Genomic DNA, 27,695 nt, shown 5'->3' with positions numbered 1-27,695 from the left:
CACCGAGCCTCATGGGACTGGGCATTTGCCCAGGTCTCCAACATCATCTCATAATGTTCTCCTGGCCCACTATGCTCTAGCCACACTGGCCTTTTTTTGTTTTCTAAACCATAGCAAAACTCATTCCCAAAGCACTACGGCTCCTCCAAACCTGAATGTTCTTCCCTTTAGTCTTCAAATGACTTGATCCAGCTTTGTTTTCAAGTGTGAATCAATAGTAAGGTATGGAGTGAATGGATAAAAAGTACCAATTCTGTGAACTGGCAAATTAAAACCAGCTTATTTTCAATTTTGCTACTTTTCACTTAGGAAAGGCTGACGTTTATTTACCTCCAATATTTGAAAGGTACCTTTAAATGGTTTCCTGCAAAACAGAGTGGTAGTAAAGGTCCAAGTATGAGCCAGTGCCAGAAGTGAAAGAATGAATCAGGATTCCTTATTGGTTATAACTCAAAATCTAGAGGCGTCTGACACTGACTTTCCTGACCTAACTATGGTGTTTTAGGGAAATGACGGTGTTTACTTACCACATTTCAATTCAAATAGTGTTAACAATGGGAATCCCATAGATTCAGCATGCACTCAAAGTGTTGTAACAAATACTGCAGTGGCAGGCAGTCTCTGAGATGGTTCCCAATGCTCGTCACTTCCTGCACTTGTAAAATCCCTTCCCCTTGAATACAGGTTGTACCTAGTGACTAGCTCCTAACCAACAGAATAGGGCAAGCGTGCTGGGATGTCACTTCTGAGATTAGATTACAAAAAGGACCCTGACTTCTGTCTCTAGCTTTCTCCCTCTTAGAGACTTTACTCACCCTTAGGGAAGCCAGCTGCCCTATGGAGAGGCTTCAGGAGCAAGGAACTGAAGTCTGCAGCCAACAGCCACATAAGGTTGGTCATGGACCTTCAGAGGCCTGCCAACAGCCAGGTGGGTGAGTTTGGAAGCAGATCTTCAACAAGTCAAGGCTTCTGATGGCTGCAGCCCTGGTCAACCCCTTGATTGCAGCCTTGTGAGACCCCAAGCCAGAGGACCCAGCTAAGCCATACCCAGCTTCCTGGCCCACAAAAACTCTGAGATAATAAACGTATGTTGTTTGGGGGTAATTTGTTATGCAGCAGTAGGTAACTGTTTATAGATAATTGTTTATATCCCAAACTACATACTTGGCCTTTTTTTTTCTTTTTGGAATATAGCAAAAGGAAATTTTAGCTCCCTAAATTATAGGGGAAAAATCTGAGGTTGTATAGGGATCGGGGATATTCAGAACTAGAAATAATCAATCAGGATTAATTCCCCAAGTAAATGATAGCTTTATACAGTACAACAATCATAATAGCTACTCATAATTTTTTATAGCATTTTAAAACCTAACTTCTCACATTCATGGTCATTTATTTCTCCTTATAAAAAGAGTATGAAGTAGGCATTATTATTATTTTCATCTTGCAGATGAGCAGGCTGAGACTCCATGGATTTTATAGGCTCCAGGAAGGAAGGCAAGGCCCTTCTTATCTTGTTCACCATTGCTCCCCCAATGCCCAGCTCTGGGTCTAGCACTGTAAAAACTTCATACACATTTGTTGAATGGATGCTGTCCACAGCAATATTATCTATAAAGATGGCACCTTTTTCATGAAGTTTTTCAACTGACATATATTTATGCATCAATCAATCTGCCTCTTTCTACATCTATGTGTGTAAGTGTATGTGCATGTGTGCAAATATACACATAAATGTGTGTTCTAAACAACATAGGTACTTCGGAAGAGTCATTCTAGCTTTAAAGACCATAAAGAGGCCATTTCCCAATTTAATCCTCTGTTTTTCATAGAGCTCTACACTGCCAAAGACAAAGACCTAGAGTTCTTTCATGAGTTAACAATCTTTTCTCAGTAAATCACATCTCTTCCCTTGCACACCATTTCCTATAATCTCCCAGGATAAGACTGGAGACAATAGACCATCCTAAGAGCCGCCAAAGGAGGCCATCAACCGGCTGAGAGTCCCTTGTCCCACACAACACCTCCCTCTTTTGCTGCACCTAACCTCCCTCAACCTGATAAACATGGTGAATAGTAAGTAATTGGTATTCTCAAAGGTCACTCCATTAAAAAAATTGCAGATCACATTACAGGAATGTGCAGAAATGCAACAAAGTTGTTGACAAGGAAACAGCAGATGGGGGATTATGATTAGGAAATTTAAGCGTTCCATTTCAGAGTTTCAGTCAAGCTATCATTCGGTCTTCAACCATACCCAGTCTCTCACTACATGTTACCTAATAAAAATGTGTTTGTTCAGAAAAGACACATGGAGCTGTTAAATAATCAATGAGTCTGCATTTTAAAGATATAAGAAAATCATTACATATGATTACTTTTGGAATTCTATGGTTACAAGTAGAGGAATTGCAATATGCTCTTTGCAGACTAATGGATTAATAATGGTCACTCATTCCTTCAGCAAATATTGAAGAAGTATCTGCTATGTGCCAGCACTAGCTGCTGGAAATAGGATGATGAACAAAACATACATCATCCTTGACCTCTCCAAATTTCAACTCTAGTGGAAGGGGCTTTGTGCATTCAAAGACCTGAAATTCCAGTGTAGTTTGGGCCCAATGAGCAAGGAGCTGTGTGTTGAGAGATGATTCTAGCCTATATGCTGTCAAAGGCTGTGCTCTTGACTATATCTATATCAGCAGCCCAGACCCCTCCCTGGAACTCCAGATTCAGCATCCAAATGTCTACTAGACATCTCCTCATCCATGAGATGCCGAAAACTGAACTCCTAGTCTTCCCCACCAAACCTGTTACCTCTCCATCTTCCCCATCTCAGTTAATGACAACTCCATCCTTCCCATGTCACAGGTCAAAAACATTAACACCTTCCCTGACTTCTTACATCCCCCCACACCTAATCTGACAGCAAGCCCTGCCAGCTTTACCTTCAAAATATAGCGAAAATCCAACTACATCTCACGACCTCTCCTACAATCACCCAGTCCAAGCTATGACTGTCTCTTGCCTCTTAACTTGTCTCTCTGCTCCACCCACCGCCAATACAGTCTATTTTTCAACCACAACAAGCATGGTCTTTATATGTAACATATTCCGTACTCAAAACCCTCCAATGGCTTCCCAGGTCTCTGAGGTTATAAAAGTTCATATGACGGTCTACAAGTCCCCATATGACCTGGCCTCCCCCTATCTCCCACTTCTTCCCACATCTACCTCCTTGCAGTTCCTCAAACTACCAGGGCCTTTGTACTAGCAGCACCTTTGCCTGGAAAGCTCTTTTTCCGGATATCCATAAGAATTGGTCCCTCATTTTAGCAGCTCTCCACTCAAATGTCATCTCATTAGCGAAGCCTCCCCTGACAACTCCTTCCGAAATATGGAAGGGCACACTTACCCTGTTTATCTTTCTTTTTAGCACTCACCACTATATGATGTATTATGTATTTACATATTTGTTTTTTACAACCTCCCATTAAAATGTAACTCCCATAGTAGCAGATATGTTGTCTGTTTTGTCCACTGCCATATCCCAAGAACCTGGAAGAGTTGTACATTCTGCTTAGCTGTTTGACAGCATTTCTTGTCCTCTTTTGCAATCATTTGACTGTCTTTCTGACATGGTATCTGGTGCACAGCAGATGTGCAAAAACTGCTGAATGAATTAATAAATAAAAGGTGAGGGAAGTGGGCTTTGATTTAGAAAGGGAAAGCCTTTTTATTTAGAAAGGGAATGTCTAGATATTGTTCCCCAATGGGGAAAAAAGTAAAGAGACAAATTTTAGGTGTGAGACAGGAATAATTGTTGGAGCTCGGTTTGGAAAAGAAAGGGAACTTTTCTTCCCTGTAACAGAAAGAAAGAAGGGGACCACAGGAGAAAATGATGCACAGATATTTTGTGATAGGGTGAAGGAAAGCCAAAGGAGTCATGTGATGTCTTCAGTGTTGAGTCAGAAGCTCAGTCTTCAGTGTTGAGTCAGATGGAAAGAGTGCTACTGGCTCCCAAGGGCCCAGTAATAGCCACTGCAATGCCCAGAATGTCACAGCCAAACAAAACACAACCTTAAAACCCAGACTTTCTCATTTTGAAGACTTAAAGGGAGAAGAAGATAGTGGTCAACAGCACTTGAGAGAGTTACTTAACCTCTCTGAGACTCAGTTTCCTCATCTGTAAAATAGGGATAATGATACCTGATGGGAAAGTTATTAGGGGATTTAATTAGATGATGTTCACACAGTACCTGGCAAGCTACCTGCTATGACTATCACTACAGTCAATTCCATGCCCATTACCATTGCTACCTACCACTCCTGATCACCAAGCCTACCACCAACACCACTTCCACGTCTACCACCACCACTACCACCACTACAACCATTACCAATCCAACCTCAATATTATTACTACCACAACTTACTGGTTCTATGACTTTGGGAAAGTAAAAATGCTTTAAGATGTTTCCTCATCAGAAAATAGTAAAGTCCATGATTATAATTATAAAACATGATTTCCCAACCAGGGTTGTTTTAAGGGTCAAAACAGATCATAAGAAAATACTTTATAAATTATACAAAGGCTTTATAAACCTTGTTATCATGGCTGTTGTTGTTTGGGCTTAGACTTAAACAGGGCACTTTACATAAGCTCTAGGAAAAGGCAGGCAGGTGTCACCAGATGACAAAATTGAATGCCAAAGAGGTTAAGTGACTTGCTCAGAGTCACGAGGTGATGGCATTGGAATCAGAATTTGAGCCCTACTCCCAGGCTCCTTTGGATGGTAAATCAAAAATACATCAAGGTCCCTCCAATACTGGATAGAAGAGAATTCTATGCACCAAAAAGGTATTTCAAAGTTGCAGATACAGCATCTAATGTTTTCTATTCTAGAGGCTCCTAAGAAACTTTACAAAAGGCCTATAGTTTTTTATACACCAAAAACCAGGAATCAAGATCAGCCTTCTTCCAGGACATAGCAGGCAGGCCTCTCACATACACGTAAGGATGCTGGAAAAGGTGCCCTCCCTCCAGCTAAAGAGAGCAAAGGGTCACTTTTAATAATGTGTGCTGTTGGACTATGGCATGGCCATCTCCAGAGTCCTTTCATAATAAAATTATAAAACCCCAGAGTGAAAATACATTGACTGTCTAGTATTGTACTAAGATCTAAGCTCTGAAGAAGTAAGATGAGAGAGACGTCCCCCTAGGAAGAGGGGAAGGGGGTAGAGTTGGAATAGATGGTTAGTCTTTGGGGGAAGAGAGCAGTCCCTGAGTACCTGGTACAGGCACTGCTGGAGAATGGAGTGTGCTAACAGGAAGAGGGGCAGAGATAAAAGGAATAAAAGACATGCAAGGATATCTGAGACAAATCTGGGGCTGTCACAATTTTGCTTAAGCCCATCCCTAACGGCAGGTTTTTATTCAACCATCTTCAGGAGAAAGAGAGGACTTCAGGGTACGTATTTCTCTTGCCAGAAAATTGGTTATGTGTTTTTTGAATCATAAAAAAATATCCACAGTGAACTTAAATGAAAAACAATAGCGGAATGGTTAAGAAAATTATGGTATATTGACTCAGTGGAATAGTATACATAATCATAGTCTTGAAGACTACTCAGCAATGTGAAAAAATGTTTGTGGTATAGTTTTAAGTGAAAGAAGCAGAATTTCAAGTGTATCTATGCTCTGATTAAAACTCCTTAAAATTATGATAAACTCTAGACAAGGTTATGGAAGGGAATGTAAAAATTAAAAATCATTGATACATGAGGGGTATGAGATTCTCTCTGATTTATCCCCATACCCCTCAATGTCCATTTTTGGATTTTTAAAATATTACTACAACAGCCTTTAAAGTATAGAATTTAAGTTGAGGAAAGGCTGGGGGGAAGGGAGCATCCATCAATATCTCTAAAGTCTCCCTAGGCTGGTAGTCCCAGGAGCTCTCACCAGGCATCACACATCTCACGCTGGTAATAGGAAAGTCAGGACAAAGCAAAACGCGTGAGTATGTCTTTAATCAATTCACTCAGGATTAATTAGCCATCCACTATATGTAAAGGATTATGTGAAAGGTTCTATGAGGGAAATCAAAACTGAGGAAGATTCAGTTCTTGCTGATATGGAGCTTACAACCCAGTGAGGGAATTTGTGACAAACCCCAAAATAACCACAATAGAAGGTAAATTTTATAAAAAGAATCATAAGGAAAAACATTAACAAAGCACTAAGGAATCAATTAGTTTTGCATTCAGTTTTTGGTCTGGGAGATCAGGAAGCTTTATGATGAGATGATGATTGAGATGGGCCTTGGGGAGTAGTGTTTCCAAAGGCAGAAGGGGTGTGTGGGTGTATGTGTAGGCAGTAGGGGTGTGTGTGTGTGTGTGTGTGTGTGTGTGTATCTGGATTGGGTGGATGTGCTGGGGGAGAGTAGGAGGCATTCTAGGAAATAGGAGAGTCTGAACATGGCAGGGACGCACTCAGCACAAACAAGAGTTCATTGTGGACCTGGCTTGAATACAGGGATGCCGGCTGGGGTTGGCCTAGGAGCCTTGGAGACAGGATGCCAGAGGAGGCTCTTGATCAGGGCTGTGAGATGTTCAGAGCCATAGAGTGGAAAGATTCATTTTGTAGCCAAAATGGAAAAAGTCTGAACTCAAGCAGTGGATAAAACTGATTCCAAACCCAAACTCCTGCATTTACTGTTTTTGTTACATTGGGCAAATCACTTAACACCTGCGCCTCATATTACTCATGTATAAAGGGTGAAATTCCAGCTCCTTGGTTGGTTTGTTGTCAGAACTCACATGGTAGAATAAGACAGTAAGCTCAGTAAAGACTCAAATAATTCCCTTCCCCTTAATTTTCAGTTCACAGAAGGAACTGGTTTAGGAGACAGGGCAGAAGGACAAAAATCAGGAATCCCAGGTGAAGTGGAGCCACTTGGCAATGACGTGGCTGCTAAGGGAAAAGGCAGGCAGTGATTGTCACAAAGGTTAAAGAACAGAAGCTATGTGATTTTTAGTAGTTGTCCCTTCCTACTACCGAGCTCTATAATGTTCCATCAACCTCTCGCCACCGCTCATTTTGATACATTCATCTCAAGTGTGTAGAGAGGTTGTTGTTCAAAATACCTACTTGGCACAAATTCTAACTGAACTTAGCAACCTGTATTTTCTTCCATGATATGTTTTTTAGCAGCATTATTGAGCTATAATACAAATACCATAAAATACACTCATTTATAGTATATAATAGTATTTCGCAGATCAGTGCAACCATCACCACAATCAATTTTAGAACATTTTCATTATCCCAAAATGAAATCCTGTACCCATTAGCCATCATCCCAAATCTCCCCATCACCACCCCCGCCCCCAGCCCTAGGCAACCACTAATCTATTTTCTGTCTCTACAGATGCGCCTCTTGTGGACATTTCATATAAATGGAATCATACACAATATGTGGTCTTTGGATCTGGCTTCTTTCACTAAGCATAATGTTTTCAAGTTTAATCCATGTTGTTGCATGTATCAATATTCCATATCCTTTTTTTGCCAAATAATATTCCATTGTGTGGTGTTTTGGTTTGCTAACACTGTGGGAATGCAAAATACCAGAAATGGATTGGCTTTTATAAAGGGGGTTTATTTGGTTACAAAGTTATAGTCTTAAGGCCACAAAGTGTCCAAGGTAAGGCATCAATAACAGGGTACCTTCACTGAAGGATGGCCAATGGCATCTGAAAACGTCTGTTAGCTGGGAAGGCACATGGCTGGCATCTATTGCTACAAGGTTGCGTTTCAAAATGGTGTTCTCCAAAATGTCAGTGTCAGCTTCCAACGGAGTCTTCAAAATGTGTTTCTCAGCTGCAGCTCCTCCAAAATGTTACTCTTAGTTGCTCTCCAAAATGCCACTCACAGCTGCTCTGAGTTCTTTCTGTTTGTCAGCTCTTTTATATGGCTCCGGTGATTTAATTCAGACCCACCCTGAATGTGTGGGGTAACACCTCCACAGAAATTATCCAATCAAAGGTTTTGCCCACAGATGATTGAGTCACATCTCCGTGGAAACATCAATCAGTAGGTTCCAACCTAATCAACACTAATATGTCTGGCCCCACAAGATTGCATTAAAGAATATGGCTTTTGGTGGGACATAATATATCCAAACTAGCACATGTGGTTTTACCACATTTAGTTTATCAATTCATTAGTTGGCAAAGATTTGGGTTGTTTCCAGTTTTGGACTATTATGAGTAGTGCTGCTGTAAACATTGGTGTAGCTGTTTTCATGGACATGTTTTCATTCTTCATGTGTTAATTATGTCTTTAACTTTTTAAGGAACTGCTAAACTGTTTTCCAAAGCAGTTGCACCATTTCACATTCCCACCACCAAAAGTTTGTGAGAGTTCCAATTCCTCCACATCCTTGTCAACGCTAGTTATTATCTGTATTCTTGATTATAGCCATCCTAGTGGTTATGAAGCAATATCACCTTGAGTTTTTAATTTGCATTTCCCTGATGGCTAATGATATTGAGCATTTTTTCATGTGCTTACAGTCATTTGTAGATCTTCTTTGGAAAACTGCCTATTCAGAATCTTTGTTTTATTTTTTAATTGTTGTGCCAGTTTGGATATATTATGTCCCACAGAAAGTCATGCTTTTTAATGCAATCTTATGGGGGCAGACATATTAGTCTTGATTAGGGTGGAACCTCTTGATTGAGTGTTTCCATGGAAATGTGACTCACCCAGCTGTAGGTGATACTTTTGATTAAATCATTTTCATGGAGGTGTGGACCATGCCCACTCAGGGTGGGTCTTGATTGGTTCACTGGATTACTTAAGAGAATTCAAGAGCCAACGCACATGCTTGCTGATGCTTGGAGATGCTCAGATTTGTTCAGAGATGCTAACCCAGACTTTGCTCTGGAGAAGCTAAGAGAGGACCCCAAGATGCTTACAGAGAAATACCCTGGGAGATCAAGCTAGAATTCACAGGAGCTGAGGGAGAGAACCTAAAAGAGGGACTCCCAGATGCTTAGATGCAAAGGAGCTGAAGAAGCTAAGAGAGACGAGCCTGAAGACATTCTGGAGAAAGCCATTTTGAAACCATAACCCAGAAGCAAAGGATCAGAAGATGACATCCATGTGCCTTCCCAGCTAACGGAGGTGTTCCAGAGGCCATCGGCCTTTCTTCAGGGAAGGTATCCTCTTGATGCCTGAGCTTGGACACTTTTATGGCCACAAAACTGTAAATTTGTAACCTAACAAATCCCCATTATAAAAGCCAATCCAGAGATGGCAAGATGGCAGCATAGAGAAGAGTGGAAGTTAGTTAGTTTGCTGGAACAACTAATGAACAACCATGACCAACTATGTTGGGGGACAACCATGACTGTCTGCACATCATACAACAACATGGATTGGGAGGAATGCCTGAGATCACAGCATAAACTCTGTAAGTAAAAACTGTGGAACTGTGCTGGGAGCCCCCTCTCTCCACGGCAGGCTTAGCTGCAAAATCTCACTGTGGTAGAAAGCAGCACTCTCCCAGCAAGCAAATATAGCTCAACCAAGCTCCACCTGAGGTTTTAATTAACAAATGTGTACTGCTCAATACAAGCTACAAACCCACAACAAGCAGACAGAGGCTTTTAATGACAACCGACCTTAAAGAACCAGAAGACTCATCTATCCCAGGAGGGGGAGCCCAAAAGACCAGGTGTTACCTCTGGCCAACGAGTGAAACTGGGGGGCCATGTACTGGCTCTAAACAGGGGCTTTCTGTCCCTTTTTCTCTCTCTCAACCTGAGGGGCTCAGAGGAGAGAGCCACAGCCATTTTCAGTAGACAGAACCTCAGCCATTTTCAGTTTGCAGTGCTCTGACCCAGAATGGGTTGGAGATAACAGAGTCAGAGAGACAATTCAAATGCAAATGATAACTCCCTAGGGGGTGTATCTTCCCTAAGAGAAAGGAAGTGGGGCCCAGCTTTCCATTGAGAACCAGACCACAGAGCCTGGGGGAAAACAGCAAGAACAGAAACTGAAGGGGCCACATCTCCCTACACCAGTTAGGAACTACAGTCTGACAGGTGCCACCTGCTGGGCAGGTTAGGAAAAGCACAGCAACTGGAGACCTCACAGGAAAGTCTGTCATTCTTCTAAGATATACCCTGAATATAACCCCATTCTGCGACCTGAACCCGTTCTGGTCTGGGAAAATCTGACTGGGGTACCCAAGGAAACCAGATGTCTAGACAACAGAAAACTAGTCTATACTAGGAAAAATGAAGATATGGCCCAGTCAAAGGAACAAACTGACACCTCAATCAAGATAGAGTTAAGATATTGTTTCACTTTAATGAAACAATCTATTAAAGATTTTCAAAGAAATATGCTAAATCAAATCAAAAACCAAATCAACAAGTTCCGGGATGATATAACAAAAGAGATGAAGGCCATAAAGAAAACACTGGTCGAACATAAGGTAGAAACAGAAAGTTTGAAAAAACAATAGACAGAATCTATAGAAATGAATGGCACAACACAAGACATGAAAAACATAATGGAGACATTCAACAGCAGATCACAAGAGGTAGAAGAAAACACTCAGGAACTGGAGAACAAGATACCTGAAATCCTACACACAAAAAAACAGACAGGGAAAAGAAGGGAAAAATATTAGCAACATCTCAGGGAATTGAAGGATAACATGAAACACATGAATGTACATGTCATGAGTGCCCCAGAAGGAGAAGAGAAGGGAAAAGGGGAAGAAGCAATAATAAAGGAAATAATCGAAGAAAATTTCCCATCTCTTATGAAAGACACAAAATTACAAATCCAAGAAGCACAGTGTACCCCAAACAGAATAGATCTGAATAGACCTATGTCAAGACACTTAATAATCAGAATATCAAATGTTAAAGACAAAGAGAGAATCCTGAAAGCAACAAGAGAAAAGCAATACATCACATACAAAGGAAACTTGATAAGACTATGTGCAGATTTCTCAGTAGAAACCATGGAGGCAAGAAGGAAGTGGTGTGATACATTTAAGATACCGAAAGAGAAGAACTGCCAACCAAGAGTCCTATACCCGGCAAAACTGTCCTTCAAATATGAGGGAGAGCTTAAAATATTCTCCGACAAACAGACAATGACAGAGTTTGTGAACAAGATACCTGCTCTACAGGAAATACTAAAGGGAGCACTACAGACAGGAAAAGACAGGAGTGAGAGGTTTGGAACTCAGTTTTGGGTGATGGTAGCACAGCAATGTAAGTACACTGAACAAAGATGACTGTGAGTATGGTTGTAAGAGTAAGTTAGGAGCATGGGGGACACCAGAAAGAAAGAGGAAAGATAAAGACTGGGACTGTGTAACTTAGTGAAACCTAGAGTACTCAACAATTGTGATAAAATGTACAAACATGTTTTTACATGAGGGAGAACAAATGAATGTCAATATTGCAAGGTGTTAAAAATAGGGTGGTACTGGGGAAAATAATATAATCAATGCAAACTAGAGACTATAGTTAACAGAAACATTGTATTATGCTTCCTTTAATGTAACAAAGGCAATATACCAAAGCTAAGTCTCTTTAAGAGGGAGACATAAGGGAGGGGTATGGGACTCTTGGCATTGGTGATGTTGTCTGACTCTTTTATACTACTTAGGTAACTCTATCTTTCCTTTTGTTGCTTTTTAGCTGTCATGGTTTTTTTACTCTTTCTTTTTCCTTTTTCCTTTGTCTTGCTACCTTCTTTGACTCTTCCTCCTTCTTTGTGAAAGAAATGGAGATGTCCTTATATAGATAGTGGTGATGGTGGTGAATACATAAATATATGACCATATAGGGAACGATCAATTGCTTACTTAGGACAGAAAATATGGTGGGTGAACAAAACTGTCTTTTAAAAAAAAAAACAAAATGGGTTGATGAAGAAACCTTGAGGGCACTACATTGAGCGAAATAAGTCAGATACATAAGGACAAATATTGCAGGGTCTCACTGATATGAACTAATTATAATATGAAAACTCATAGACATGAAATATAAGTTACCAGGATATAGAACGAGGATAAAGAATGGGGAGCAGTTGCTTATCATGAGCAGAATGTTCAACTAGGTTGAACTTAGGTGTTTGGAAATGGACAGAGGTGACGGTAGGACATTATTGTGAGAATAACTAATGGTGCTGAATAGTGTGTGAATGTGGTGGAAAGGGGAAGCTTAGAGTCATGTATGTCACCAGAGGGAAAGTTGGAGGTTAAAAGATGGGAATGTATCAAACAGTGAATCTTGTGGTAGACAAGCTCCATGATTAACTGTACAAATATTAGAAAACTCTTTCATGAACTAGAACAAATGTATGATACTATAACTAGAAGTTAATAATAGAGAGATATATAGGGAAAAGTATATACCTATTGCAAACTATATACTACGTTAGTAGTATTTTAACATTCTTTCATCAATACTAACAAATGTACTATACCAATACTATGAGTCAATAATGGAAGGGGGGTGGTTAGGGATATGGGAGGATTTGAGTTTTCTTTTTTTATCTTGATTTCTTTTCTGGAATAATGAAAATGCTCTAAAAATTGAAAAAAAATTGTGGTGATGGATGCACGGCTGTATGATGGTACTGTGGGCTACTGATTGTGTACTTTGGATCTTTGGATAATTGTATGGTATGTGAACAATCTCAATAAAATTAAGTTAAGAAAAAAAAGCCAATCCATTTCTGGTATTTTGCATAATGGCAGCTCTAGCAAACGATAACAAGTGTATTTGTCCTTTTGTCATGATGTGTTTTTAATTTGGGCCTCTTGTGCTTTCATGTGCAAAATACACATAAACAGTCCAACAACAACTAGAAAATCATAAAACTTTTTCCTGCATTGAAACATCTATGCTCATCTGGTGTGAGTATGTGTTTACAGGAGGTGACTTTTGTCCTCATCTGTAAATATCAATGATTTTTAAGTCTGGCAGTGTATAAGCTAGATTTGTATTTAATTCTTTGTTCTCAAGACTAATAGTTGGTGTTGTCCTTTTGTTGTTGCTCTTTCACAAACCCTGCAGACAAATTCAAGGCCAAACCAAGAAGGATGTTCACATTAGCAAATCCATTAATCAGTGCAAGCATATGCATATATTTTAAAGTGAAACCTTGTGGTTGAAACCTGTGTTTTGCTAGCTATCGCCCACACCTGTTAATATGTGGATCCCCATCCCTGGAGACTTGTTCTTAGTTGTTTTTTTTTTTTTTTGGGGGGGGGGTGTCCAACAGAGGTTTACTTTTAACATGTGCTAAATAGTGTCTGGTTATATTCCATATCACACCTCATCTGCCATCTCCATGAGACCCCACTACTACTTGTCCTGTGTGCTGCCACCTCAATGCAGACCAGCCCACCTCACTGGGCATCCTCTGGATGGCACCATGATCATCCCCTCCCCACCCCACCTACCCCCATCCAGAGCCACCAGGTGTTCAGTGCTGCCTTTGGGGGAAGTGCCTCTACCTGTGGGGGCTACTCTCTGACAGAGATTATCAAAACCCGACTGTCTTGCAACCCAATTACTACATTACAGTTTTTAGGGAAAGTTGTCCTTGAATTTTTGTTCACAGGCATTTTCTGTTTTCTTCTAAGGACACAGACACAAGCCCATAGGGGCACTGGGCCAGACTCCCTCACCTCCACCACCACCACAAAGGATGACCCAGACTTCATTACTGGGCCAAGCTCATCCTGGCTCCCTCTTCCCTTAGAATGCGTAGCTCCTCTCCCTTTCCATCATCTTCCATATTGATCTTACCTCTTCAATGGCTTCTGAAGTGGGCACTGTCTTAGTCCAAGTCACCATCACTTCTTGCATGGACAACAAGAGCTCCCTAACTGGGCTTTCTACCTCCAGATCCGCACCCCTCACCGTCCTCCCACAACACTTTATTTTAGTGACTTATTTGGTATATCTCTTCTCTATAAGTTCTGTAAGGAGAGGGACTGTTTTTGATCTCGCATCCCCTAGTACCTGGCACATAATAGGTGCTCAGTAAATATATGATGAATAAATGAAAGAAGGAAGGGAGGGAGGGAAGGAGGGAAGGAGGAAGGAAGGGAAGAAGAGAGGGAGGAAGAAAAGGAGTCCACAGTATTTCATGCAAACATATTCCAGCAGGAACCCCCCTCCCTACACCCAACAGTCCATCACACAGATGAACTTAGGCTCAAGCAGGACTCCTGATATTTTGGTTGGAAGGAGAGTTTAGTGATTTATTTATGGTCATTGCTCCTTCTGAGTAACAAAGAGTACACTTGATTCCATAAGTATGTGTGGCTAGCATGGAGACAGAGAGGAAGAACCAAGAGGAGAAGAGAAGGAGAAAGAGGGAGAGAGGGAAGGATACCTGAATTCTGATTATAAGTTTGGTACTAAAGCCTATCACCTAAGCCCTATGAGTCTTGTTTTCTTCATCCATCAAATGGGAATGATAATCTCTCTCCAAATATTTCAAAATATTGTTATGCTACCCTAATGGGATAATTTATATGCAATTACTTTGGAAACCTTAAAAATGTAAGGTGCTTTGAATGAGATGATGCCTAGGCATGGGTTCTCTTTCTCACAGAGAACCACAAATGACAATCCAATTAATGTTAATGGTCATTTGTGACAATATAAATTAATATAAGTTCATTACCTCAAGTTACTTTTTTAGCTTAATTTATGTAATATATTCACAAACACATATAGGTTGAACCATATGAAATTGCTCATATTCAACAATGATATGAATCACCTTTATATGTGCAAATGTTTCTATAACTATAGCACTGAAAAGTGTTTCAAGAATCACTGAGCGCATAGGCTCAATTTGGAGCCCATGGTTTATGGGAGTCCATGAGCCTTCTCATAAGCATATATATGCCTATGAGTCATTTTTCTGGAAATGGGTTCCTAGCTTTCAACAGATTGTTAAAAAGGTCCATCATTATCCAAAAAGGCCAGGAACAACTACCCAGCCCTCCCCCCTTGCCACTGCTTCCAGATATGTATTATAAGAGTTGTGGACCCTGCATGTCCAAGAAAGTCACTAATTTCTGAGATAGTCCATTCCATTGATGTATAGCTCTACTTGTTTCAAAATTCTTAACTTTTCAGAGTCAAAAGAGCAAACACAGCAACCACAGTACTCCCATATCCTGCCCAAACTTTCACTGTTTTTCCCTGAAGCACAGAGAATAAGTCAGAAATTAGATTATTCTCTGTCCACTTAATACTCTCTGACATTAGCCACAATCTTGAGCCCTTTTTTCCAAGCCAAATATCTATAATTTCCTCCACCATTCCATCTATGATATGCTTTCAGAACTTGTAACTCTGAGATCGTCCCCTTTAGACAACTTCTCATCGGTCAGTATCCCTTTAAATATGGATTTATATTTCCTACCTAAACTACAAGGCTATTTTGCCAGATGCTTTTTCACTGATCTCAGTTGAATATATCCCTTGAGAAAGGCAGTCAACCAAATACAAATAGAGATGCTCAAAAACTGTTAAATGGTAGTTTTTCAAATTAAATGATGCAGCCTTCTATATGCAGGGACCACCCAGATCCAAGTCAGTTTCCAGAAAAGAGGCATTTGGTGCCGTGTACCTAATTCAGTTTGGTTTCCCTGGATTCTCCAGTGTGTCAGAATGACATCGCACATGCCTGCAATACCTCTCTGCATTGGCTTGAAGTGCAAAAGTGCCCTCTAGATTATTTATGCTCCTCTCATAAAGACCCTTAAGCCACTACACCTAACTTTGAACAAGCTGTCTGTGCATTCTACTTCCCCATCTGGACAATGGGCACAAGCAAATCTCCTTCCCTTCCTCACCCCCTTTTTTTTTTTTAACAAACATTAAATAACTAAAACTCTGGACTCAAACAGCTATTTTTACACTGATGTTCAAAGCAGCATTATTCACTATAGCCAAAAGGTGGAAATTACCCAAGTGTCCATCAACAGATGAACGGTTAAACAAAAGGTGGTATCCATACTATGGAATATTATTCAGCCATAAAAAACAAAATGAATGACCGACACATGTTACAATGTGATGGACCTGAAAAAATATTATTAAGTGAAAGAAGTCAGACACAAAAGAACTAATGTTATATGATTCCACTTACATGAAATCTCTAGAATGAACAAATTTCTAGAGACAGTGCGCAGATTAGAAGTCACCAAGGTTGGGAGGGAGGGGGGAATGGGAAGTTATTTCTTAATGGGAACAGAGTTTCTGTTTGGGGGATGAAAATGCTTCCCTAATGGATGGTGGCAATGGTAGCACAGATTTGTAAATGATACCACTGAATTGCATAAAAATGGTTAAAATGACAAAATTTATGTTGTATGTTGTATATACTACCACAATGAAATTTTTTTAAATGACTAAAATTCTGTAAAGAGTATAAGATCTCCAGGATTAAATGATGATAAAGCATTCATATAATTTACTCTTACAGCTTTCCCTTTAAAGATACAACAGTTTTTGTACAAAAATAAAAACAAAACAAACAAGCAAAAGACAAACCACATTTCCTGTAAGGGACAAAAATTAACCTTTGGTTAAAAAGTTAACCTGTCTGCCTTAAGAACCTCACTTCCAAAGGGTAGGTTAAGTAATTATGTATACTCTTTTTCTCTTTGATTTCTGTAAGTACTTCTAAGGCATAAGAAAAACTTTACTGTACTCTGCCAGTGTTGCCTCTGTCCAATGGTCAGACATCAATTTTGTTTTGTTTTACTTTGCTTTTTAGTGTTTTGAATGGTTTTGAGATTAGCACAGCTATTTAGCAAATAATTCAATTTCAAATTGCACGCTGCTTCAGGTGCTAAAACGCTGTGCACCATCATCTTTGATGACGTCCACACAGCGCTGCACTAAGAATGGTGGTTGTTAGTCATCTGGCTTTGCAAAACTGGAAGATGAAATTATAAACAATATATGCTCAGATAGGCCTTATTAGAAAAGAAGGATATCTTAATATGGTTTCCATTTGTTTTAATCTAGCAATGTCTTTTGATCAACAATATGCATCTAAATCAATGTTATAAATAGTTCCTTGCCCAAAAGGAGTAACGATTTTACCCATGAGCATCCTAAATAGGTAATAAGCACATGTACTAATAACATTCTGGTCCTCATTGGCCCAGGTTTTTATTTATATACAAACAAATCCACATATATGTGTGATATTAAAATTGTTTTAACATTAGCATAATGATTAGAAAAAAAAACAAAATAATCCCTCCTTGGCAATGGTCACAAATTGCATTATTAATCATGGCCTTTCTCTGACTCATTGAAGACATAGGGGTGCAGACAGAGCCTGCAAATGGGTAAGTCCAGCCCTCACCATTAGTAGAAAAAACAAAAACCAAAATAATCAAAAACAGATGGCTCCAGACCAAGTGTAAGGACAGTACAAGTTATAACAAGAACTAAAATGTTTTATTAAAGATAATTCAGGAGCTAGGCTATATTCTATCTTTCTCAATGAATGAATACCTGAAGTCCTTTACCTTCACTCCCCAAAGGATTCAAGCAACTTAGATCTCTAATCTTATTGTCTCTGCATTGTCCCCTAACAGTTCCTCACGAAGGATGTTGAAAGAAAGAATCCCTAGATACCACCAAAAATACAGGTTTGCAACAGATGTCTCCAAGCAACTTTTAAAATAGGGCCCAAGTTAAGAAAATATACCTGTATGTATTTGTTAATCAATCCAGATACTTGTAGCCTGAAGCTTGGAGCAAAAGCTATTAACAGGGAAACCATTTAAGCATAAATAAACCGTCAGAAAGAAGTCATTTATAAATGCAAAGACAAATGCATTAATATAGAGAACTGGAAAATTCCCACCTGAAAACCGCCCAGAATAATGCTTGTATTTAGTTGCACGGCACTAATAAATGTGAGCTCTCTTTTCACACTGACCATCCATCTAATCAACTAACGAGACGCCTAATCTTCTCAATCCCCCAGTTTCTCCATCTGTAACACGGGGATCAGAGTATGTGTTAATAAATGGAGGTTAAAATTCTTCCAATGAATGACATCACAAAAACCATAAGTGTTATTGCCACAAAATGCAGAGAAATGTGTAATTTTTTATCTAAAACTGGTTTTAAATCCTTTTTCAAAAGCACACAGAGAGACAAGTATTTGGAAATAGAGGGCCAGCCAGAAGGTAAGGAGAGAGGGTCAGGGTGAAATGACTCGTGAAGGTGGGTAGAGAGGCTCTCGGCTGCACCAAGTCACTGGAGACCATCACCCAAGTCTCTCCTCCCTTCCACAAACAATACTATTTGTTGACTCCACAAGAAGATGGGGAAGAGACTGGAAAATATTATTATTTTATTTTTTTGTTTCTTTACATCCTCTGGTGAATGCACAGACTGGTGTGTTGTAAAAAAAAATACTAAAAGAAATCACTCTGGTTGTGTATTGAGACATTTCAATTCTTCTAATACTTTAAAAAGTGACAAATAGAATGAAAACTTTTATCAAAGGAGTTACAACTAACATCTTGACATGAGAAAAGGGAGAGTCTGGTCTATGCAAAAACACAAGGCTTTTTAAAAGCTTCAAAGGAAGAAACCAAAGGGATTGAGGTGTCTCAAATGGCATAGTTTTTCCCCCTCCAACAACAGCTAAAAGCAAGTAGTATGAAGAAGTACACTAGCAAAATAACTAGATCAGGATAACATGGGTATCTTGATCTTTTCCAAAACGGAGGGTTTCTAAGAAGCTGCATTCAAATCAAATCATAAATTGAGATTTCTAAGCGAGCAGCCCATTTAAAACACCCACATTTGAAACTTATACAAAACAGGACTCATACATGGTACAAAGAATTATCTTCTAAATAATTCATTCCATAAAGTTTAATTTTTATTAATTACATTTTTTAAAATATGTTTTGCAGCATGCCTGTAACAACCGCTTTTTGCCCTTGAACTCTGAATGAACGCTTTACTGCAATCCCTTTCCTTAAATAGAATCACAGAATATTAGAGTGGAAGGTTCCTTAGAGATCGGTCGGAACTGCGGTTCTCAACCCTAGCTACACATTAGAGACACTTGTGGGGCTTGTAAAACATACAGAGGCCAGGCTTCACCCCAAACCAACTAAATCAGAATCTCTGCAGGGTGAGGACCTAGTTTCAGTATTTTTTTATAAGCTCAAAAAGTGGTGCTATCAGCTGCCAGTATTAAGAAATATTCGTACAAAGAATAGACCCTCATTGCCTGATAGCATAGTCACTGGCCACATGTGGCTATTGAGCACTTGAAATATGGCTAGGCCAAATTGAGATGGGCTGTGAGTGTAAAATACACACCAGATTGCAAAGACTTAGCACAAAAAAAAAGGAAAAGAATGTCAAGTATCTTGATATTTTTATATTGGTTATATATTGAAATAATTTTAGATATGTCGAGTTAAACAAAATGTTATTAAAATTAATTTCACCTGTTTCTTCTTACCTTTTAATGCAGCTACTAGAACATTTAAAAATTACATTTGTAGCTTGCATTATATCTCCATTGGGCAGTGCTGGTCTAGACCAATACTCATATCAAAAATGAAGAAACTGAGGTAGAGAAGCATGATGAGTTGAAGGCAGGACTTTGGGGAGAGGCTCTTGCAGTCTTAGACTTTTCTCTTGCAGTCAACCACACTGTCCCAGAGCCACGGATGGAAGAGCCCATGATGCTATCAAGCAGGTTTCAAACTTTCTTTCTCGTTTGCCTTGCTAATTGTGTCTTCTAAGATCTGATATTAAAATCTATTTCCTTTATGAAAAGGGTAGCCTCTCCGTTGTGCTGACACTTGTGATTTGTTTTTGTAGGGCTACTCATGATAGCAGAGTAGTTGGAATAGATGTTAAAAAATAAATAAATCTAGGGAAACATTAGTGTAAGGGAAATGCAGAGAATGGATAAGGAGAACTTATAAAGGTTTTAAAGATGTAGATGGTCAAGTTCTGGCCCATGAACATTTTACCATATTGTAGTTTAATAAATGACCCTGGAGGCCCTCGGCATTCTAAGGGCCATCTTTGGCACAGTACTGTTCCCTGCTAGGAACTTAGAAGTTTGTTTTTCTTCCCAGGAGTCAAAACGTTTTTCTGGACAGCGCAGTCACTGCAGTGAGGCAAACTGGGATTTTCATAATGGCGCACCACAGCACACTTGGGTATCCTGGTGGAAATGGACTTTAATCTCAGTGCTTTCTACCCTCTGGTGCATGGATTCAGACGCCGAACAGCATCACTGCTTACTTCAAGAAAAAATATTTTATTTTGATAAAGTGAAATGGTCCTACAAGATCTGGCAAAGTAGAGATAAATTTTATTTCTTCTAATAATCAGCTAACCCAAACAAAAACAAAGGTGTGTTTTGATGCATGTGTTCTCCCTTCCCCCTTGGGGAGCCAGTATAGAGAGAATCGTGTGAAACTGGCTGAAGTATGCTATATTTGAAAAATCATGCCTGCAACACAGGGGCACCACAGTATAATGAAAAAAATTAAAGAGACCTGAATTTTGATATAAAACCTTCATGCAAAGATTTGGAGAGGAAGCCCACAGGTCAGACCAAACAACACATAAAGCAAATACACTCAAGCTTTCTATTTAGATATTATTGCTCCCCATCCTAAATACATCGTAGCCTAGATGTCATCTTACATCAACATTTTGGCACTCTGGAGCCCCCTATGTTGCATGCATGGTTTCTATTAGCTGTGATTAGTCAAGTTTTGTCAGTCAAACCTCAAAGAGCATACTTCCAGACCCAACTCACTTCTCACCTAGAAATAGTCACCTCCAAACAATCTCTTACACACCAACCTAGAAAGATGCTATATTATAGATTTTGCATCTGCCAGAGGGAAAATAACACTTGTTGCTCTATTTGACAAAAATAAAGATTATTTCTTTATCTTTAGAGAAATAATTTTTCAGATCTCTTCCTCAAAGATGATAAGGAAAAGAGAGGAGACTGTGAGACTGTCTTTAAGATCATTTCTAGTTCTGCCTGGTTTTAAGTCTCAAATAACAGCTGGATGCTGGAATTTTAGAGGGCATGTCTAATAATAATGCTAAGAAGAAGAACGTAAGTTAAAATCAAATAAGGAGACCAATATTGGAAAAATTAACATTGCAGATATATAAGAATAAACTGGAATAGACACTTCAGTTTATAAGGACAGGGTATTCATTCACAAGATCTGACAAAAATCTGTCTTCAAAAGGGTAATGGTCAAATGGCTTGAAAAGAGCAAAGCATCTAAATCTGTGAAACATAAACCCACATTATACTTCATTTGTGACAAGGGCATTTATGGCAGCCTGGGTCATGGAAAGAGGACCCGTCCCAGAAGCAGTGACCTGGCTTCTAGGCCCACTTCGGCATTCTCTAGCTATGGACCTTGGGTAACTAGGGGATATCATCAGGTCTTAGATTGTCTTCTGTAAAATGATGAGTTTGTTCTTTCAGTGAAATCTCCCCTAGCTCCAGCCTCTGAATAATGCTTTGAGCCTCTCTGTCTCATCATCAGACTCTCTAAGCCAAAAGGAACTCTTTTCCTCCCACTAAGTCCAGTTCAAGCTAAACGCCAACCCAGTACTTTTCAATCATTATTAATTTAAGGGTAAAGGTTAGAAATGTGAACCCTAAGGAAATCGAAAAGAGCAACTAAAATATGCGTTTATAAAGTGTTAACTTGTTTCCTATCTGTTTTTCAGAAAGAACAAAATGGGCGATGGAGTAGGAGGAAAGAAAATTTGAAATGTAAATGTTAACATCTAATAAGTTGAAGAATTTGCCCTAAACTTTGTAAGTTTTTACTTTGAAAGTCCCAGAATCCTCAATAAGAGCTTAAAATATTCTACTCCTGTTTCTGAAACAGGATTATCACTACCTGGAAATTTCTAAAAGCCTTTTCCCTTTCTCTTATGTTAAATCCATGATTTGTGATTCCCAACAATGGAATACTAATGGATCCTCAAAAAACACGAATTGCCAATTTTTTTTTCCTAATTACAAAATTCAATTACTTTTAGTGAAAACATTAAACATGATGTCCTTTTTAAAGTGGCAGAATTTCTATCTAAAGCAATGCCACAAAATAGATAGCATATTAAGTTTACAAATAGCAACACAAAAACATTCTTCAGTGTCTTTAATTCTGTTTAGCATATCTAAAAGTGCTCCTTTCTCACACTTAAATATTTGAAGCTGCTGCCCCAAGTTCATTATCTTATCTCAATTGCATAATTTTCTTAAGTAGAATTCAGAGAAATAATTTCAGATTTAAAGTTTTAAACACTAATTTATAAAAGCATTGGTTGATTCCCATAATACGGCTGGTAGTCAAACTGGACAAGATAATGAATTGACTGAGATCACTGTTCCATCTTCATCCAAGAAAGCTGTGTCTAAAAAAAGATCTTAAATTGCTGTAGAAATCCAATTTGTAAGGAGCAAAAGAAGCATATAGATGGGAAACACCAGCCACAATCACATTAATTTTGTGACTAACTGCATTGCTTTGAAGTGAAGAAAAAAGAAAAGGAAAAGATGACATAAATAAAAAGTCCCCTCAAATCTCCAATTTTAATATAATAACACAACAAGAAGAAAGCCAACTACAAATACAAAGTTCACATCTTGGAGATCCAGTGAGCATCACATTCCCACAATAAAATTTTTAGATAAATGAAAAGCAAAGTCCTATGCTGAGGAAATACTATAGGACTGTGATGAATCATTGCTAAATAGCAAATTATAGTAAGAAATTAAGAAACCTGGGATTTCATCGGTACTAGTAGCCATGGAAAGTCTATGCTTAATTGGTTTTGAACACAGGTGTGGGAAACTGACAGTTGCAATGAAAACTTTCAACTTTACTGTAATTGAAAAGCTATACAGAAAAGCCTCTCAAACACACTACAATTCATTTAACCACCAACTGAAGTAAAAGCTACAACACAGAAATATAGAAAAAAAAAGGCATGGTTTCCAATTATTTTATAGGATTTTTCTAATAAATTACCTGCTCAGGTATAAACTATATGAGGTCAAAAGTGACTTCTAATTTGCAGGCAAGTTATGGATATTGCCAATTCTCATTCAAAAACAGTTGACTTGGAGATATTATCAGTTGAACAAATGTGTTCAGTATGAGCAAATTAGAAAAATAAAAATTAATATGAATCGGTATGGATTTAAAAATCACTTATCTATATAAAATGCAGCAAGCAAAGGAAATGAAAAAAGTGAGGTCTTACATTGTTCTCTTTTACAATTTAAAGCTAAAGTAATTGCTGACATTCAATCAATACCACCCTTCTGTAGGGGTATACACATGTAGGTTTTGATTTTTTTTTTAAGGTTCTTGTTTTGTTTTGGTTTTCATTTTTAGGCTTCCTTTTAATGAATTCCTTCTTTATTAAAATTTAAGTACTTGTTGAAGTGATTCATGAGAGCGCATGGAAAAGAGAATTCTTACCAGTCATTTTTTAACATGCTCTGTAGCTTCCCTACTGCAGTTCATATGCTTATGAACATATTTTAGCCAGAGGATAATGGTCTTATTTACACACACACAAACACCACACACACACACACACACACCTTCCACACAAAATGCTACCAAGTCCCAGGAAACTAACAAAAGCAAAATTAAAATTCAGGGCAAAATAAATATTCCATTTCTAAATTCTATCTATTAAAATACAAGATTGGTCCCATTTAACCAACTGCAAAATTCTCTCCGTACTTAATAGGCAAAATAATCATCTTACCATTATCTGTAGAATAAAGTCAGCAACGTGTTGCTTCCTGCAGTCACCAAAATCAACTTTTTCCTTTCTTTCTAGTAAGTTCTTTTTCACCAGCAAGATTAGGAAGAAAATAAATCTTTGAGCATTTGCCTCAATATTTCAGACCACGAGATTGTGGAACTAACTCCTAGTAAAAAGAACAGGTCTGGTATTTTACCATCACCTACGATTCAGAGGTACCTCCTGAGCTCGTGTATCTCCTTTCCTTCCTTCGTTCTCTAAGTTTCTTTTAGTAATGAGACTAATTTTTCCAGTAGCCTTTAACTTCCTAGATTTAACTGACGTGGAAAATGTGACTAAAAACTTGTGGAACTGTCTAGCCTCCAACCCTACACAGAATCAACTCTGTTGTAAGTTCTGAAGAACACCTCGCAAGCAGCTACTTGCTCAGTTTATACTCCTCAAGTACACAAGCACAGAACACCAAATAATAAGTGCGCCATCTAGTTAGCAAGCAGCACTTTCTATCCTAGAAGGGGAGACACCTTCAAACCCTGGGAGTGAGGAACTTGTTAGGGTTCAGCTGCTTTAAAGGTCCAATTGTTTATTTAAATAAAAAAAAATATCACTACTGAGATAATCCACATCTAGTGGATATGGGAAAATTTAGGCTATAATGGCACTACAAACTTTTACATCTAACTTTGATTTACAAGATAAAAGCACGTTTTAAATTAAAGGGGCTTTCTGTTAATAGAGCTTATTATTCTGAAGACGGGAATGATTTTCTTCGAAAGTTGTCCCTGGGTGCATGCCTATTATCTTTGCTTTCCCCCTTCCACTAATGAGCATTTATCTAAAGAGCCTGTTAATCCTCTGATGCGTGCTTCTGGTCAGAGGTAACAGTTTGAATAAAACCACTAATCACTGATCACTAAATCACTGATCATTAATCACACTCTCCAGTGCCTGACCTGGACCATTTCTCCTTTCGGTTTATGCATCACAAACAAGAAGTTTAACATTTTTGAAGCACATGTATTAGTGTGAGTTATACTATTTCATCTCTAGATGTGAATAAATAATAAATACTACTACAGGCTTGGAGAAAGATGTCAATTAGACCCCAAATGTGAGTTTCGCAAATGCCTACTTTACAGCCACACTTTCATGCTGAAAAAAAAATAGTAGATCTGATTATAACAATACATGCGTTCTTCAAGAAATTCTTACATTTTTGGAATATAAATTTTCCCTTATTTAGCTTTCACCAACTACAAATCAAAGAGCACTCAAATCCCCTGCCCTCCAACCAGCCAAAACCTAGTTAGTAAAGTTTTTTATTTGAATTCTGCTGCACACAACCACCAGAAAGGGTCCATTTCACTTACTTTACTTTTGTCCCTTGAACAACTCATACACAGTTACTTTTTGTTTCAACTGCCAGATACAGAGATTCTGACTCAATTCAATGACTTATTTAACTTCCTCTTTACATCTCTTTACATTCAGTTAAAGATTAAGAGCAAGAAAGTAACACAGACACACATACACATACACAAACACACACCAATTTATTGAATGGTACTTTGGGTTCAACTACTCACAATCCCTCACTTTGGAAATGAAACGTTTAATCTTGATCCTTTCAGCTAAATTTGATTTTGTCAGCATCCTCACTTCTTAGTCTTCCTTCTTCCGCTAAATGGTTCTAGGAAGTCGCTATGTAAAATTAAATACTTTGTTGTGGGCGTGTTGTTTTCCTAAGTCACCACAGGGACACAGCATTATCATAACGCTCCTAAACATTTCCTGAGATGCTTTTCCTATCAGAGCTGAGCATTTTCGCCCTGGAGAAGAGTGCTTGCTGGTGCCTTTCTTAAATAATAGAAAAGGGCAGATTGCCCGCTGATCAGGTACTACGTTCCCCCCAGACGCAAGAAGCTCTTACCCACACTCCAGGGACAGCGTTCACCCCAGGGAAAGCAGTAAAAGGCGGAGGCTGGCCAAGAGTGATAACGGTGTGGGCGGGGGAGGGGGGGGGAGAAGGAGGGATCGGGAAAGATCTGGCAATAAAGATGCCCCGGGAACCAGCGATCTTGTGAATATGTTGGTGCTGGGGGTGGGTGGGTGGAAAGCAGAGTTGCTTTGTCAGCACTTCTAAGCCCCTGGACCCTTGAGTATCTGAAACTGTTAAACACTTACTGGCCTGCAGAATGACGTAATGGGCCTGCATCCAGCCTTTATTTCCTGACACATGTCAGAGAGGGAGGGAAAAATAAAAAATCAAACACTCTGCAGACTCTGACAACGAAATATACCAGCAGCCCACTCCAGTTCCCGGCCTTGAACAAGCATCCAGTGGGCGCGGCACCCGTTCAGGCAAAGTGAACAAAGTCTGGGGCTTTATCTATCAGACACCCCTGGAAATATATCTACGGCGAAGAAGCGGGGAGCAGCAACCCGGAGAAAACATCTTGTCTTGAGCCCCTTTAAGAAACTTCATAAAAAGTTTACGCGGTTCTGTCGAGAATCTGCAGGAGACGAAGGCTCAGCCGCTGGGTCCTGGGCTCTGCCTCCGCGCCGCCGCAGCCTGGGCGGGAGCTGTCATTTGGGGCAGCGGCGGGGAAGAGGTAGTGATGCCAGCGCGAAAGGGACGGAGGCGGGAGGGGCTGGAGGAGTGAACGCGAGCAGAGCCTTCCGTGCCGGGAAAAAGCCGCAGCCAAGTGCCCTCCAAGGGCGACCTCCCCTCCCCGGGCGCGAGTACCCACCAGCTGCGACGGGCAGCCCAGAGGGAAAAGTGGCAGCAGCAGGCTCGGCAACCGGGACAGAGAAAGCCCCAAGCGCGCGCGCCCGCCCCCTAGACGACCCGGCGTCCTTGCCGCGCCGGCTGGAAGTTTGCAAACTTTCTCCGGGGGTTCCGCCGCATCACTGGGAAGATGGGGGCGCGAGGGGAGGTTCCTGGCTCGCCGTCTCCGCTGCTGCCGCCGCCGACACTTGACTGCACTTCTGAGGGTCCGCACCTTGCCAGGTCTCTGGAGGCAAACACACCCCCGATTCATAACTGTTTCCCGTTATAGGGAAACACACGCGCGCTCCCACACACGCACGCACGCCGGGCGGACACGGCGCTCGCTCCTCGTTAGCATCCCTCCAGTCGCACGGCGCGGCGGCCACCGAGACGCGCTCCGGGACGGACACGGCGTGGGTTATCAGGGGTGGCCTCAGGACACAGCAGAATCCTACAGTCCACTAGCAATTAAGACCGGACTTCTCTCTGGTCCGCCAAGGTGTTTATAAACACAGATCACCCTCCAAAAAAGACTGCATCGCATCTTCTCTCCTCCTTGCCCTGTGACCTGCCCACTGGACCAAGTAACCTCGCGGCTGCTGCCGGAACCAACCCCTGCAAATCGGTACTTTCCAGAGATGGCTCCCGCGGCAAGTGCAACAAAAGTGCCTAAATGCAAAAGCCCCAGAAGTGGCTGAGCCGTATTTTTAGGAACTTACCAAACAAGTGTGGAGAAGGCAAGAGCGGAGCCCGGGTGAAGGGACCACGTTGGACTGAGCGAAGATTACAATACATTCTATTTAGAGTGCATTACATCACCCCCCCGGTGACGTCACGTGGGATTCCTGAACTTCTAAATCATTGCGGTCCGCGGGGGAGGCAGGGTGGGGCGGGGCCGGCGCGCCCAGGGGGCGTACCCCGCCCCGGCCCCGCCCCTCCTTGGGAGGCCTAGCGGACCCTGGTGCACCCGCCCCTGAGCGGCGGCGGCGGTGGCGGCGGCAGCGGCGGCGACCGC

The 27,695-nt window shown here is 40.2% G+C and overlaps 1 protein-coding gene across 3 annotated transcripts in view; it reads right to left on the bottom strand.

Annotated features, from left to right (window-relative positions):
• The window catches only part of CREB5 (cAMP responsive element binding protein 5), a 454,493-nt gene extending 427,056 nt beyond the window's left edge, over positions 1–27,437 (bottom strand). For 2 of the 3 annotated variants that reach the window (XM_037836966.1, XM_037836967.1), the window contains exon 1: positions 26,095–26,204. In XM_037836966.1, coding sequence (XP_037692894.1) covers positions 26,095–26,148 — 54 coding nt within the window. In that variant the 5' untranslated portion in view covers positions 26,149–26,204. Of the gene's footprint in view, positions 1–26,094; positions 26,205–27,399 lie in introns of those variants that run through there. The other variant, XM_037836968.1, reaches the window with a different exon arrangement.
• Positions 27,438–27,695: the final 258 nt, after the last annotated feature.

This window comes from Choloepus didactylus, chromosome 5 (genome assembly GCF_015220235.1).
Source record: "Choloepus didactylus isolate mChoDid1 chromosome 5, mChoDid1.pri, whole genome shotgun sequence".
Lineage (NCBI taxonomy): Eukaryota > Metazoa > Chordata > Mammalia > Pilosa > Megalonychidae > Choloepus > Choloepus didactylus.
This window is presented reverse-complemented; position numbering and strand designations above follow the sequence as displayed.